Here is a 17,492-nt window from a genome sequence, read left to right as displayed (position 1 = left end):
GGGCAGGGCGGGGAAGGGAGGTGGGATTAATGGTAGTCAATATCTGTCTGAGGATGGGGAACATACCTCATCAACAAGGGTACCTGCACAATACATATTTGTATACCTAACCTTTAACTGTACCCCACAATTTTAAAATAAAAATATGTTTAAAAAGCTACATCACTCATAAGCGGACTTTGAACAATTATAATACTATAAGAAAGCGTTTGGCAGTAATGGGAAACTGTCGGTGGGGGTTGGTAGTTGAGGGAAACTGCTAGCGGAGGGAGGGACATACCTTATCAACAAGGGTACTTGCATAATCAATGTTTGTATGCCTAACCCTGAATTGTACTCCACATCTTTATAATCAAAAAAATGCATCCCCATTAGTTTCTAAAAAAAAGAAAGAAATCTACCTCACAGCTGTTCAACTTCTGTTTAAGCCTTGTCCACAGTTAGAGTATGGCTGAAAGGAGTTACAAATCAGTGAACAGATTCATCGGGTCATTTAGTAATTAGGATAGTCAGATTAAAAAATAAATAAAAGCTCCACCACTAGGCTAGAAAAGATTGAAAATAGAGCAGATGTGAGCAGTGAAGACAATTTCAACTCCTTTCAGCTGTCACCAATGATACCAAGTGAATCCATCCTACCAACTTAAGCATGCAAACTACCAAAATATAAAGAGCATACTGATGACTCTACCCGGTCATCTACACATTCAAGCAGGTCACTGTGGCTGCATACCTTGTTAACTTTTTTAAGATCTGTCACTAACTTGGTAAACTCTGCGAAAGCAACTTTGGGAAATATCTGGGTCATGTGAGCTACTGCCCTAAAAGGGAAAACCCCCAGCAAAATTTTATTATCATACAACAGTTTATATGAAAACACTAGAAAAATATTATACTAACAAGAAAATTTAGGACTAACATAAAAATAATTTTTAAGTTCCGTAGTTCATATTTAAATGCTAATTCCCAACCAAATGATTATTTTTCCTTAAGGCAGAATTATCCATTTAAGAGTCTGTGTGGTAAATAGAAATCCAGCAGTTCATAAAATCAGAAATTCAAAAGGAATTCTAAAAGAGGCAGCAGGTATCTGCCATTATAACTTATCAGCAGTAAAACCCTGGGCAAGTTACTTAGTCTCTCTGAGCTTCAACCTCTACAATGTCACAGCAGCATGCCAAATCAAAGGACTGTTTTGAGGATTCAAGCAGATAATATGTATGAAAGCATTTTATAATGTAGGAAGTATCACACACAAACTATCTTCTTTCTCCATTAAAGTTTTCTTTTTTCTCTATTAAAACACATTTTTCCTTACCTCTATGGGTCACTGAGGAAAGAAATTTTATAGCTCCTTCAGAATTAGGAAGTTTTTATTGATCATACTTTTTCCAAGAAAGATCCAGCACTGTCTAAACTCTATGATAAGATGTAACAGTCTAATTCTTGTTCTTTCCCCAGTCCTTTTAGAGTTGCCTCAATCTGATGAAAAAAACTTATTTTCCAGAACCAATCATAGCCTATTTAACTATATATAATTTTATGTTGGAGTTGTTTTGTTTACCAATTTGATTGGTTTTGGTGGTGTAGATGGTAGAAATAATAGGCAAATAAGTTCAACTGACAATTTCTAAAGAGGATGCACAATATCTATTATTTTTATTTCATCTCCTGTTGTGTTGGTTTGTCATTGACCAGCAGCTGAGGGGTGGGAGTGGGGGACAGGTAATATTTTTCTTGGCTCAGATATTAAAGTGCAATCCCTGGTTGGGCATGGTAGCTTACACCTATAATCCCAGAAATTTGAGATGCAAGATGGGAGGATTGCCTGAGCCCATGGGTTCAAGACCAGCCTGGGCAACTTGGCAAGACCTCATCTCTACAATAAATTTTTTAAAAAGTAGCTGCGCATGGTAGCACATGCCTGTAGTTCCAGCTACTTGGAAGGCTGAGGCGGAAAGATCACCTGAGCCCAGCAAGTCAAGGTTGCAGTGACCGTGAGTGTGCCACTGCACTCCAGCTTGGGTGACAGAGTGAGACTCCAACTTAAAAAAATTAAATAAAGTACAATCCCAGAAATAGCTAAATAATATAAAAACAGAGACCCAGGCAAAAACATGAGCTTAAGGGGAGAATTAGAACTATGAGAAAATGAGAAATAGGGAGTTACTAATCAATTTTAATAAAGCAAGATGTGTAAGCTATAAAACAGTGTTTTACAGTGTATCGTAGACTTCAATATCTAAAAAGGTAGATCTCATGAAGTGTTATTACCACAATAAAATAGAATGAATAAATAAATAAAAACTTGCTATCACTATTAACCTCTTGGAATAGAAACCAAACTCCACATTTTAAAAAGAGAAGTTTTGCCGGGCTCGGTGGCTCAGCCTGTAATCCCGTGCCTTTGGGAGGCTGAGTGAGTGGACTGCCTGAGCCGGCGGGTTCAAGACCCGCCTGGGCAGCGAGACTTCATCTCTACAATAAATCAAAAAATCAGCCGGGCGTGGTAGCGCACGCCTGTAGTTCCGGCTACTTGGAAGGCTGAGGCAGAAGGATCGCCGGAGCTCAGCAGATCGAGGCTGCAATGACCGGGAGCGGCCATTGCACTCCAGTCTGGGCGACAGGGTGAGACTACAACTCAAAAAAAAAAAAGAGAGAGAAGTTTACAAATAACAAATTTCCATTTAAATACACGATGGCTGAGTGTGTTCTCAATGAAGAAATGTTTTTAAAACTGTGGACATAGCTACAGCATCTCTATTCCAGAAGAGGCAATGGCTTGTCAGTCTATAAGCAACTTTTGGGTTGCTAACAAATGTGATCATTTTCTAATTTTGAGAAAACAAAAATTATTTTTCGTTTGAAATACTTGGAATTACTTAAAAGAAGAATCTTCAAAGTTAGAGGAACTTACAAGTGATTTGTCACAATTTTCAGCTGACTCATCAGCAACATATGTTTTTGCAAACTCAGTTACTTCATTGGCTAATTTTACAAGCTCTTCAAATGGAAATTTCTGAAGGTACTAAGAAAAGGCAACTAGCACCCTGAAACAAAGGACATAGAAAAATGTGGAATGATAAAACATTAACATACAAAAGGCTGCTATGCTAGCGAACAAATCGTGTGTGTGTGTGTGTGTGTGTGTGTGTGTGTGTGTGTGTGTGTGTGTGTTCTGTATTTTACACATCTTCTTTGCTATTATTCAGAAAACCTGTTTATATCCGGTATCATCTAAGGCCTAACTTTGCCAGTCTTCTCTGGCAAAGAGGGTATGCATTCCTCCAACTTTTAAATATATCTGTGTGCCGTCGAGGCACACATAGAGCCAGCAAGCAAAGTGTATACCAAATTGTCAAGACTAGTCATTGCCTAAGTCCCTTGAATTATTTAAAACCAAAAACAAACCCTATAAACCTCCTTAATTAGGCTGTAGGGTAAGACTGTGTTTTAAAAATAGCAATTTTCTCATTTTTTACTAGATTCAAAAATATCAAAATGTCCTCAAGAAACTACCAGGCTACTTGCTGTGTGGTGGGGATTTAACAAGCGAGTTATCAAAGGAAGCATATATCAAAGTTATTCCCACTGCTAAGGTTGCATAGGAGTTCGAGCACTGACATGTCCAACATACCAGTCATTCGCCACATGTGACTATTTCAATTTAAATTAGTTAAAATTAAGTAGAATTTAAATGTTTGTTCCTCAGTTGCACATTCCATATTTAAAGTACTCGATAGCCACATGTGACCAGTGGCTACCATGTTGAATAGCACTAACATCAAATATTTCCATCAATGCAAAAAATTCTTTTGGACAGCACTGTTCTAGGGCCTGGACCCTGATGAGGGGAATGTAAGCCCTTCAGAGTAACAGCCAACGCCATCAGATACATTCAGTATGATTCATCAATATTTTAACTTACAGGGCCCTGAAATGTTCTTCTCCCAAATCCTTATACAGATGAGTAAGCTCAATCTTGCCTGGGGGGAAGAAAAAGAAAAAACACCAAAAGATTTGCTTGACTACTGAAGAAACCAACAATTCATGATGCCACTTTTTATTTTTCTTTCCATTTGACTCAATTAATTCATCTGCTCCAAAATATTGGGTTGTGATTCCTACAGAAAATCTCAGGATGATGATGGACTACTTCTTTTGCATTTAAACAAAAGAATAATTTAATCACCAAGAATGCTAGTTTTTAAATTATTAAATATTTATAGTATTATATGCAAACTTAGATAAGGTCTAATACACTTGTAGTGGCTATTAACAGCAACTGAAAAAACAGGCTGAAGTAAGAGTAAGTATAGATACAAGTTCCATTTACCAACACAGGTTTTGCAGGGCTATTTATTTATTTAGAAAGTGTAAATCAAGCCTGAAAGTTTTATTCAAAGACCAATACCAAAGTCCTAAATTATCAGCACTGGGTGTCGCTGTCCTCAAACAGCTGTAAACAAAATACAATTGGCTATGCTTTACTTATTAAATGAAATGAACTGGATTGAAGAAACCTACCAAATGTTTTGCTTTTAGTTGTTTTACTGGAAAAAATATCTCTAAGCATCCATCTAGAACCCAATCTAATGTGATAAATGGTGACACAATTGACTTGTTTTAACCTGAATATATTTATTGTTTTAGCATATTCCTACACCACAACTATCTTGAGAAAAGCTGAAAATGTTTTCCAGTCATTATTAATCATCCTCTTTTCATTTAAACAGCTTTATTGAGATATAATTCGCCTACTACACCCAATGAAAGCATACAATTCTGTAGTATTTATTTATTTATTTTGATTTGGAGTCTCTGTCGCCCAGACTGGAGTGCAGTGGCCGCTCCCGGCCACCGCGGCCTCGACCTGCTGGGCTATGGGGATCCTTCCACCTCAACCTTCTAAGTAGCTGGAATTACAGGCATGCGCTACCACGCCCGGCTGATTTTTGATTTATTGTAGAGATGAGGTCTTGCTGCCTAGGCGGGTCTCGAACCCGCGGGCTCAGACAATCCACTCACCTCAGCCTCCCAAAGGCGCGGGATTACAGGCTGAGCCACCAAGCCTGGCTTAATTCTGTGGTATTTAGTATATTCACAGAGGTATGCAACTATCACCATAATCTAATTTGAGAAAATTTGTGCCACTCCAGGAAGAACCAGTGCTCACTAACAGTCAGTCATTCCCCATTCAATTCCATCTGCCGGATAGGCCTGTAAACAGTGATGAATATCTTCAACTCTATTCTGTGAAGTTGAAGTCACTCTGCCTATATTTCCTTTATGTGAAGAAGAAAATGCCAGTCACTAAACAATTCTCACCATTTTTTTAAAACCTAGGATGTTTGAAATACAGTAAGAATTCACAAATATGAAATATCACATTCTAGAAATAAATACTACAGGAAAACTTAAGTCTTTACAGATGCAACGTTTAAAACCTTCCCTTTCTAGGAAAACAAAAGTGGAACAAGTAGAATTCTTGTACACATTTTGACAAAACAAGCCCCTGGAATGAGCAGAGCTGAAGAGAAAGAGAAGGGAAATAAAGGTGGCCCAATTCATTGTGGCAGATGTTCATGGAGTTGATAGAACAGGCAGGACAAATGGAGGGGAATTAGTCCTAATATACTTCTTTAAATAATAATTGTAGATCAATTGCTAGATTCATCTTGGAATTTCATTGACTCCCTACCGATTACAAAATTCATAATATTCTTGCCAAAAAATTGTTTGACTAAATACTTTACATATACTTGCCATCTGGAACTGGTTTTTCCACAGGACACTGTCAATTTATTAAAGTTATTTAAAACATCTTATGAAATTTTACATAAGAGTTTAAATGATTTGTGCCTATTATTCATTACCATGTTTTTTATCTGCAATTTCCCATTTGAATATTTTAATTTTCGATGTTTGCAAGAATGTAACCAAACCAGTGACTTAGTTTGGAACTGAGACATACTAAAAGAGTTAAGTGCCAAGTTGCATCTATTACTAATCCCAAGTGTGCTTTTATCCATAAGCAAAAAAAAAAAAAAATGTACACATGAACACACACATCACAGGATTTTCATGTCTTTTTCATTCCTCTGAAATCATTCTGTCTGAAAAAGCTGATGCTGCCTCAGATGTAAGCTAAGAAAAAGCCACAGCAACAATAACAACTAAGGAAGGTATTTAGAGTTTCATGTTTCCATATCAGTTCTGGTCCACAAGTGTGCAATTCAAGCCTAGAAGTAGGACACTTTGATTCAATGTATCTCTCATGGGATTGTCAGTTAGGAGGGATGGAGAGGAACACTAGCTCAAATGACAATGATGATTATCTTTGCATCCTAATACACATAAGAACAGGCTGAGCCCAAATTCGCTCTACAGGTTGAGAATCCTACAACTTCCTCACCAGGAATATGATTCTTTCCATCCCTTTTCTGACTTTTTCCTTGCTCTCTTTCTTTTTTTATTATTTTTATTTTTATTTTAAAGATGTGGGGTATTGCCGGGCTCGGTGGCTCAGCCTGTAATCCCGCGCTTTGGGAGGCTGAGGTGAGTGGATTGCCTGAGCCCGCGGGTTCGAGACCCGCCTGGGCAGTGAGACCTCATCTCTACAATAAATCAAAAATCAGCCGGGCGTGGTAGCACATGCCTGTAATTCCGACTACTTGGAAGGCTGAGGCGGATGGATTGCCGGAGCCCAGCAGGTCGAGGCTGCGGTGGCCGGGAGCGGCCACTGCACTCCAGTCTGGGCAACAGAGTGAGACTCCAACTCAAAAAAAAAAAAAAAAAAAAAAAGATGTGGGGTACAATTCAGGGTTGGGTATACAAATGTTCATTATGCAGGTACCCTTATTGATGAGGTGTGCCCCTCCCTCTCCTTCTCTCTTTCAATAAATAGAAAAACCACATGTTCTTTAATATTACTTTAAATTTCAAAATAAATTTAACAATATGTCTAAAAACAAAGCAAAGATAATTTTTAAGTGTTTGGCAAAACTTCCCCTTTCACTATCCCCACCCAAGTTTCTGATCTCTACCTCAAAAAGTCTGTTCCACCTCTGCCCTTTGCTCTGAAGATGAAGAACTATTGACCTCAGTCAGTAGGAAAAGGCTTTCTCTCATGCTACAGGACAATAATTAGTATCAAGTCAGTTATTTTACTTAAGTAATCGAGTCAGTCAAAACTGTCTATCAAATTGCCCCATGGTACACAGAGGTACAATGACTAAGAAATAATTCAAAAGAAGCATTATTTTGTGCTATTCAGTCTTGCAATAAAAGAAATTTACTTTCTATGATCTTATTTTGTGTTATTTCAACTTCAGAAATGGGTACTAATTAAATAATCAATCCCAAAAAAGAGAGAGTAGATGATTGGTTGATAGATAGTTTTTTTGTTTGTTTGTTTGTTTTAGTTTGTTTTTTTGTTTTTAGTGACTCTAAGGAGTCTTGAAAGGGAGTACCAGATGTATCTTTCAGGCCACAGTTGAACAGACATACAAGAATATCTGTCTGTGGAATTATTTCCATTTTATAAAGCCAGAAAAACTGTATGGAAAAGAAAAAAATAAAACTATTTTAAGTTTCTAAATAGAGAAAATAAGTTTTTCTTGGACAAGTTATGTCAACTTTTTTTTAACATTCTAGAAAGAGTAGTAACTGTTTACTTGAAATCAGTGGCCAAGCCTATCCTTTTCCTAATATGAGTTTCCTGGGAAGGCCTAGACAAACATGAAATTTTTATTATGGAACATGATAGTATTACTAATTCATAAATTCAGGCCTTTGCCATTCACGCATATACTTTGTGCACATTTTTTTCATTTGACAAATGAAGTGAATATTATTACCATATCTACTTTTCACTGCAATATATATTATATTGTAATATTGTATTGAAACACACTGGTAAATACAGAAAATCTAAAAACGCTCAAATTCATCATGACTGAGTAGAAACTTTGAATTGCTTTTCCTATATTTAATTAAGATACCATAGCTTTAAAATATAAAATGAATAACACCTAAAATAATCTCTTCTTATATTATCAATAAGGTATTTTACATGTGTGTATACCAATTAACGATTAGTAGATGGTTCAGAAATATTTAATTCTTAACAATACCTGCATGCATAAAATTAAGCTCAATTAATAAGAAACACTTGAACGTTTATACTTTGTGAATACTCAAAGATTGGAAGAACTACATTTTCCTCTGAAAACCTCTGGCATTAATTTTATATGTACATTCAATACTGAGAGGAATAAAACCACATAATCGTTCATTATTTCTAAATACTCTGCTCTTCAAGCTTTTAAATATTTAGTCAATCATCAAAGGACTCTGGCATGAGGGTAAATGCAAATATTTAAACTAAAAGTTATAAATATGGTTTAGAGAATCTCGTTCCTAAGTAAATAGAAAACAGCTCCAGTGATTTTTAAATGTTTTCTCATCTTTTTGGGAGAAGTTCAAAAATAAAGAGTGGTTAAGAAATTATTTTATTTGGAAAGAATAATAGTGTACTGATCATTTAGAAGAGATAAAAAAAATACCTCAATTGAAATGAAAATATCCTGGGATTTAAACCCTAGCCTTTGTCCCTTTTTCCCTTGTTTTGCATTCACTTTGACAGAATAGAAAAGGCAGAGCTTTGAAGAAGATGCAATCTCTCTGGACCAGTTCTCCACCTCCCAGTCAACCTCATCATAACTTTAAACCTACACTCTTTTACTACCCTCTGGATTCCTGAAGTTTCTCACCGAGTCCTTCAGACTAGGCTTGCCCTCCATCTGGCAATGTTTGATCTAGCACTTAATGCTGTCTCCCGTTGTGATAGATTATACTTCTGGGTCTCCTTCTCTTATAATTAAGTGGAATATATTTATGAAAATGTGATAACATCTAATAATATCCTCAGTATTTCAACAGAGATTTTCTAGAAACAACCATTTTAACCAAACTCGTTCAAAATACAGGAAATTTGGGCTCATTTTGAGAGAAAATCGGGAACAGAGAAATATTTTCTTAGCATTCTTCCTACTGTAAAATGAGCATATGCAGATCCTCCCTATCATGAAGGATTTGTACTGCTTTCTAAAAAATACAGAAGGGTAGAAAAGTGGCCCAATTATACGGAACATACTACGTCCGCCAGCTTTGAATGTGCAGTGCTTGATGTTCCCCATTTTAATTTTGGAGAATTTTCATCACTTCATTTTTGTTTAAATAAAATGTATCACCACTATTATCTTAAAGCCTTAATTTGCATTATTCAAATTTGCATAAAATTCAGTTTTCTATATTTGTTGATTTGGAAGTCCAGGAAATTATTGTAAGTCAGGAATTCTGTGATTATTTGTAGTTTAGAATATTAGTAATCCATAATGTTGAGACAAGTCAGTCAGTACAGTAGAATGTGACCTCTGTTTCATCCTGTAAGAGGTAGAAAGCAAGTCACTAAAAATTTAGAAAATGCCTCCAGGGTGTTTATGGCTGGAGTCAGCAGAGCAGAAAGCAGGCTGTCCACCTTCTTGATCTCCTGACAAATGTAAGTGGAACACAAGCTTATCATGCATCCCAGATTCCCAAATGAAGACAAATTCATAGCCCTCACAATCCATCCCCCACCCCCATTACCTCCATAAAGGCAGAGGAGATAAAAGCCAGACACCAAGACCCCCTCAATGCAGTTCTCATTTTGAGGTTGTCCCCACTCCCCTCTCTTGAAGTGTGTACTCTTTTTCCTCTCCCACTCCCTTTCCCTTTAATTGTGTCTTTTCATCTTAATAAACTTTTTACTCTTCTTGCCAACCTGGTGTCTTGCTCTGGAATTCTTTCTCATGGCAAAGCCAGGAACCCAGACAAGAGTCAAGGTCTCTTCTTTCTGCCCCTGTCTCTCTCCTCTGTCTCCCTCTTCCTTCCCTCCCCTCTCCTCCCCTCCCTCTCCTCCCCTCTCTTCCCCTCCCTTCCCCTTCTCTCTCTCTCTCTCTCTCTCTCTCTCTCTCTCTCTCTCTGTTAAAGAGATCTCTCTGGCAACAATATAAGTCAATCTATTCACCTAATTTTTGTTGGATACCCACAATGTACAAGGTTATGCTAAGTGTCACAGGAGACACAAAGATCTCTAATTCATGATCTCTTCTGATGAGAAACATATCTAGTTGAAGAAAGAGATACATAAATGAACTGATATCATTAAATGGGCCTGCTTTCGGGTGTCAGATCCATATGTGTTCCAATTCCAGCTATAGGGCTCAGCTTGTGTATATTTAAAATGATTTCTATTTTATTATATATTTTATTTATATTATATTTTGTTATTATATATTTTATTTATATTATTTTTATTTTATTACAATTATTATTTAAAATAATATTTACAATAAAATATAATTATAGATAAAAATTAATGTGAATGCAATAATAAGTCAACTTCAAAGAGCAAAGGAGCATGAGGAAAGCAATGACGAACTCTGTTTAAGGAAGTTTCCTCAAAGAAGGTAACCTTTCAGTTGGATTGAACAGATAAAAAAGAAAAAGAGGGCCATCTCAGGTAGAAGAAACTCATGTAGGAAGGCATAAAAAACATGATCAAACTGGTTAACGTGTTGAAGGGAGGGTGAAAAGAGATTGGAGAGGTGGTGAAGTTTAGTTATAAAATGATTAAGAAGAGTGAAAAGAGTTGTTAGTCAAAAGGAAAAGGCAGGATATGTGTAGTATTCATATATCCAACAAATCTGTTATAAAATAGCAGTCTTGTCACAATCTCAGCTGCCCTTTCATAAACTAAAGCCCTCACATGTCAACAATAGTAATAAAAATAACTGTTGCTAAACTCCAAAAGGCACCCTTCACATATTACTCTGCATTAATAGCATCCTCTGAATTTATGCAACACCAGCATGGACCCATGTGAAGTATATTCATTTATCCATGAGGATGCAGAATAATGAGTATAGAAGCGAGACCTACATACTTGCTTACGGTCCAATCGATGTACATGAAGATTCTTCTTAGTGTTCAGGCACCGTCTCATCCTGTCCAGGCGCAGTTCCTATGCCCCTTTTGTACTATCTTCTTTTCAACCAAATGCATCTTATTCTTGGCTAATTTTATATCTCCCATCTCTGGAAAAAAGGAGCAGTGGTGTTAGATTCATGATGTAATGGCTCTTTGGAGGCTGTTCATATTGAAACAAATACATCTTCTTGCCTCTACAGCTCTCTGTTCTCATTTATTTAATTTTAAGCTAGTTGCATCATTAGTTATGATGCTGCATCATCCTTCATGTCACCCTTAATTCTGGTTTCCAATGACTCCCTGAAAGTTACTACTGTGCTTCACTGATGACAAATACAAATGCAAGTCTCTGGTCATGTTAAATTTACTATTCACAATTCCTTAACATAAACGTAGCACAGCACATCTTTCAACCATATTTTCTCTTGAACTCTTAAGCCATAATCACTGCATTTATAGAATGTGAACTTTTCTTGTTAGTTACACCCCTATCTTCCACACAGAGCCACTGACAGGAAGAATAGGTAAGGAGTCTGTGGTGGAGCAAGAAGTGTGATTACATTTTTGCTTAATGGGGCTTAAAACCAAACAAGAGAAGCAATGTGAAACCACATTGGTGGAGGCAAGAGAAGACATCAACTAGAAGGGCTCTCTGGCATAACAGAGCAGTGGTCTCCAAAGTCCTTGAAAAAGAAAGGGATGGCCACCTTGAAGACTGCATGACACCTAATGTGGAGTTTGTAGAGAAATGGAGTGACCACCCTGGGTGCCAGTGGCAGGAATGCACAGGGTAGAGGATACCTGCCACCAACCCTGCCACATTTACATGCTGTAGACATAGGCTACTCTAGAGGTACAGACAGGAGAGAGTTGCTGGGTAGCCCACACATGCAGCTCAAGCTCAAGGGTGAGTCAAAGGCCAGAGCCCTAGACTCATCTCATGTTCAGTGTGAGAGTCACCCCAGATCATCTGTTATAACTTCACAGAATAGGGAAGGACAAAAAGTGGAGCTGACTTAATTAACTTTGAAAAATGATATTTTGACTGGAAACTATAAGGCTAAAGACAAAAGAAACTGCTCATAAATACTTTAGTTGTTAAATTTTATTTTCATGGAGGTATGGGCCCATAATTCTGAAGTATCTTTACATGCTGCCTGCAGTTGAACAAATAATTAAATGGAGGGTGGAGAGTGGAGAGTCGGAGACAAGTTTCTTGCTGTAAAAGAAGGAAGTTACACATAGACATCGGGGGAGGCTAGCATGAGCCCTGTGGTTCTGGATTAGAGTAAGACATTGGTATGAAATCATATTTACCCAGAAAGATAGATACATAGATACAGAAATAATTACAGACATGTGTGTGTGTGTATAAACGATTAGTATGTATACTTGCAATTCTTAGCTCTGTTTTCTGAGAGGATCTAGAAGCAGTGACACCCATTGACGATGAGCAAGCCAGCACTCAGATCTTTGTTTGTAAAATCATTCTTTACCGATCTCTTTCTTATTGTATTATGGTAAATGTTCAGGGTCCACTTATGAGTGAGAACACGTGGTACTCAGTTCTTTGTTTCTGCCAGGGAAGGGAGAGGAGGCACATAACATCAATAAGGGTACCAGATCTCAAACCAGGTGAAGTGGGGACCAAAGGGAGGCCCAAAGTTTACCTGTACGATGACCACTTATATACCTAGATCTGAATTATATCCCACATCTTTAAAATAAAAACGTTTAAAAAATTTTTCTAATAAAAAAACTGAGGAAGGGAAATTATAAGATGAGCCTGAAGCATCTCACAGTGCCAGAAAGTAAAGAAGTGTTCAAAAAACAAAGGAAACACACATGTCAAAGGGATACCAGAGCCAACCTGAAAGGAGCCCAAAGGCCAAAGTGAGAATCATCTGAGCAACTAAATAATTGAACCCCTGAATTACAATCCAAGGTATAAAATAAATATATGTGAGTTTAGACTCATATAAATAAACAGTTGAATAAGTAACAAATCTTTTTTATGGAAGAATTCTAAATAAGATATATATCTCTTTGCTGCTCATATGTCTTCTTTTGAGAAGTCTCTATTCATGTCCTCGGCCCATTTGGCTGCTTGTTTTGTTTTTTGTTGTTGTTGTTGTTGTTTTTCCTTTCAACTAATTTGACTTCCTTGTAGGTCATCAGTGTGGGCCTTTGTCAGATACACAATTAGCAAATATTTTTTCCAATTATCTCCCTGCCCTTTTAATGGCTTCTTCAGCTGTGCAAAACCTTTTCAATTTGATGAGGTCCCACTTGTCTTTTTTGTCTCTTATGGCATACATTTTGAGGATTTGATCAAGAATTGGTCACCAGCAGGGCTCGGTGGCTCAGCCTGTAGTCCCAGCACTTTGGGAGGCGGAGGAGAGTGAATTGCCTGAGCCCGCAGGCTCGAGACTAGCCCGGGGAACTTGGCGAGACCATGACTCTACAATAATTTTTTTTTTTTTTTTAATTAACTGGGCGTGGAAGCGTGCCTGTAGTTTTGGCTACTTGGAAGCCTGCAGCGGAAGGATCACTAGAGCCTAGCAAGTTGGCGCTGGCATGGCTGTGAATGTGCCTCTGCACTCCAGCCTAGGCGTTGGAGTGAGACTCCAACTCAAAAAAAAAAAACAAAAGACAAAGAATTGGTCACCTACTCCAATATGCGTAAGGGTGTTTCCTGTGTTTTCTTCTAAGATTCTTATAGTTTGAGGTTTTTACATTTGGATCTTTGATATACTTAGAGTTGATTTTTGTGTATGTTGATAGGTAGGGGTCCACTTTCATACTTCTGCATGTGGTCAGCCAGCTTTCCCAGCACTATTTATTAAATAAGGTCTCCTCTCCCCAGTGGTTGCTATTTATGGCTTTGTCGAAGATGAGTTGGTTAAGAGATCAAGTTTTTTGCTTTCAAAATCTCTGTCCTTTTCCATTGGTCTATATCCTAGTCTTGTACCAGTACATAAAAAAAGTTCAGTCTCACCAATCATCCAAGAAATGCAAATTAAAACCATACTGAGAAACCACCTTATCCCAGTAAGGATGGCCATCATTAATAAATCAAAAAACAGGGGCACATCTCATCAACAAGGGTACCTGCATAATGAACATTTGTATATCTAACCCTGAATTATACCCCACATCTTTAAAATAAAAAAATTAAAAGTTAAAAAAATCAATCAATCAAAAAACAAAAAGCTGATATGGGTGAGAAAAAAGGGGAAACTTCCACATTGTTGTGGGTATGCAAACTAGTCCAACCTCTATTGAAAATAGTGTGGCAATCTCTTTAAAAAACTAAAAATTGACCTCTCTTATGACTCAACAATCCCCCTCTTGGGACTATGCCTGGAGGAACACAATTTGTTCTACCAGAAAGACACTTGCACACACATATTTATTGCTGTACTATTCACTATTGCGAAAACATGGAACCAACCCTACTGCCCAAAAAGTACTTGTACCAGTACATAAAAATGCCCCAGGTGTATTCCCAAACTAAGAAGGATATTAATGACTAAGTATGTAAATTCATAGACAAAAACCTGATATGTCTATAAATTCATAAACAAAATTCTGGGAGATCTGTACATTTATAGACAAAGGTATGATATGAGTGGTTACCTATGGGAACAGGGAAAAGAGGCCCAGCATAAAAATCTTTTTTTTTTTTTTTTGTAAGAAAATTTTGCCCTCCAACTTTTGCACATCATTGACTTCATATGCCTGAATCACTCCTCACTGTACATGTCTCCAGATCTCCTAATCCCACCCCCCAATAAGCCTTCTTATACTTTTCAGGCACGGTAATCCTAAACCATCTTAAACTTCTTCTAGGATCACTTTTTTTCCTTAGTTCAATGAACTACCCTTATAACCATCTCCATATCCTTTGGTCCTCACTATTTCTCATAGCATCCCAGTAGAAAAGAAAAGCATGTTTTATGTGCCTTACCTATACCACCATTTTTGTTCTTTTATTCAGAATTACCATCATGTTAAAATATTATTTTCAATGTTTAGAATCCATAACCATTCATGAATGAGAGAATATTGGAACTTTCACGGAACCTACAAAGTTTTCAGGGTGGCAACACCCCTTGAGAAAATACCAGTCCTGGACCACTATGTCAGATTCTTTTCATTTTTTTATTAATTGTAGCACAGAGAAAAGAGGCAAATTGTTTAAGGAAATTTGTGTTCTTTAGACAGAGTATTGGCTTTACACCAACAGAAAAGAAAAACAGATGGATAAGCTCTGGGTCTTCATTTCTCCTCTTACTCTCCCAGAAGGCTGAAAAACAAAGAACAAATATAAGTACTGTTTACTAAATGACATGTATTTTCAAATCTATTGAAATGGATACCAAATTGCTTAGATTGTCTTTCTGTTATTTCCACTAGTGAAAACAATTTTAAACCTGTCTGAGACTCACGGTAGCTGGATTCTCCTTCTGTTGGGCTAGGGGGCAAGGACACACCAATAAATGTGAAGTTTCTGCCTCATCATTGGTCCCATCACATTCCTCTGGCTTCATAGTCAGAAGCTTTTCATCATCATTCCCCAGAGTTATTTAATTAACACCTACGTCTTACCTAAGTTATTGCAACCAAAAGGTATCTTCTCAAAGTTAGAACCCTAACTTAGTACCCAAAAAATCACATTTTGAAGCATCCAAATTTATGAATCTTGGCTCCACCTCTCACTAGCTGGGTGGCCCTTTGGAAAATTACTAAACCTATGTTTGATCTGTACCTTCATTTTCTCATCTACAAAATGAGAACAATAATGGTTCCCAACTCTGCCACTATTTTGAGGATTTTTAAAGTTATATATATAATATTTAGAGGAGTGATTAGTGCTGATCTTTATGGCTCTTGGCAATGGTCAATCTTTGCTATTTTAATAATAACTAGTATAATTTTTTTAAATGTAAAGTATATTTACCTGAGATGCTTGAAATTGTGATGTTTTTAGGCTAAGGCTGCTTGACTTTTAGCCACAAGTTTTGGACCCTAAGAACAAAGAAATGATTGATGTTAGGAAATATTAGCATTGCTGTTAGGATAAAAAGTTAACCTTTATACAGCTATGGGTATTTGCAGAATGAGTTCACAAACATCACATCCTTTAATTCCAATTCACTACTATAATCTCTAGAAGGAAGCTCATAGATATCCATTATCCTCAAAGGAATAAAAAAGAATTACTGTCAGGCCACAGGGGGCAATATTAAATGATTTAGACAGTTGAATATAAATTTTCCAACTAACCTGTAAAATCAACCAAATCACAAGCCACCATTTTTCAAGAAAATGTTTCAATAAAATAATGTTTTGATTTAATGATTACAACATTTCAGACTGTCCAAATATTTCTATCTATATTCATAAGCATCAGAAATTTGGAAACAGAAACATTTAATAATATGCTACAGCATAGCAGGAGATAAATACCAAGAACTATTTTATTTACGTTGCAAGATAATTGTATGTAGAATAAGATCTGTGTGCCACACATACAGAGTGTCCTTCAATATATAAATCCCTAAGCCCTAACCTAAGCAAACATGCAAAAATAAAAACTAGATGCATTAAAATGACGACCGGTCCAGTACCTCCTCTGCAAAGCAAGCTTCCTTGTTTTCAGCCTTGCAGCACTTATCTACAAAAACTGTGAAGTCTCCCATAACATCTTTCAGTTGCTCTTCTGTTGCCTTGGGCTTGTGTTTCACCAGCTCAACAAGTGCACTGAATTTGAGGGGGGGAAAAAAGATGGGACAAACATTACTCACACAAAGAAAAGTGGACGTGGTAAGGATGACAGTGCTATTATCAAGATTATAAGTCTTGGAGCCAGGCAATTCTGAGTAGTCTGAGACTTAGGCATACCACTATAAGCCTGAACCTTCTCAACTGCCTAATGAGGATAATGAAATCCACCTTCATAGAGTTGGTGGGAAGAGCAAATGGAACAATTAGTATAAATTGTTCAACACCTTATGTAGTGACAATAAATCTCTTTCCAGTAAATCTCCAGAAAGGATTGTGTCATTATATTTATATATTATTCTGATTTTGGATGTGCCATTTTATGTCATACTGAATTTCGTAGCTATTTGAGACTAAAAACTTAATGATCTTGAACTTTGCTTAAAAATTTCTCGTCTGAGAATATTTTTATTTAGTTTCTGACATTTTTCCCATTCAGAGTTCATAGTGGGGAAGCTGTAGAAAATAAGACTATCCAGACTCATGGGAGATGATGGTTCTCTTTCATTGACATCTGTAAATACAACAATGCCAGTGAGAGAGAGAGTTGTGAGGGCATGATAGGTTTTGCAATGTTACTCTTAAGTCTAGACCATGATTACAGCCCACCAGAGATTATAGCAACTTCCTACTGCTAAACATAATGCAATTCTTTTTTTTTTTTTTTTTTT

At 36.9% G+C, this 17,492-nt stretch overlaps 1 protein-coding gene across 1 annotated transcript in view; it reads right to left on the bottom strand.

The window, feature by feature from the left end:
• ALB (albumin) overlaps window positions 1–17,492 on the bottom strand; it is a 58,235-nt gene that overhangs the window by 4,474 nt on the left and 36,269 nt on the right. Inside the window, exons 14-17 of the mRNA XM_021709912.1 lie at window positions 16,668–16,800; window positions 15,998–16,065; window positions 15,482–15,490; window positions 14,785–14,786 (exon numbers count right to left, since the gene is read on the bottom strand). Of these exons, the coding sequence (XP_021565587.1) occupies window positions 16,024–16,065; window positions 16,668–16,800 (175 nt within the window). The 3' untranslated portion in view covers window positions 14,785–14,786; window positions 15,482–15,490; window positions 15,998–16,023. The remainder of the gene's footprint in view (window positions 1–14,784; window positions 14,787–15,481; window positions 15,491–15,997; window positions 16,066–16,667; window positions 16,801–17,492) is intronic.

This window comes from Carlito syrichta, unplaced genomic scaffold (assembly GCF_000164805.1).
Source record: "Carlito syrichta isolate Samal-C Ts95f unplaced genomic scaffold, Tarsius_syrichta-2.0.1 Scaffold287690, whole genome shotgun sequence".
NCBI lineage: Eukaryota > Metazoa > Chordata > Mammalia > Primates > Tarsiidae > Carlito > Carlito syrichta.
The sequence above is the reverse complement of the archived record's forward strand: the minus strand, read 5'-3'. Positions and strand labels throughout refer to the sequence as shown.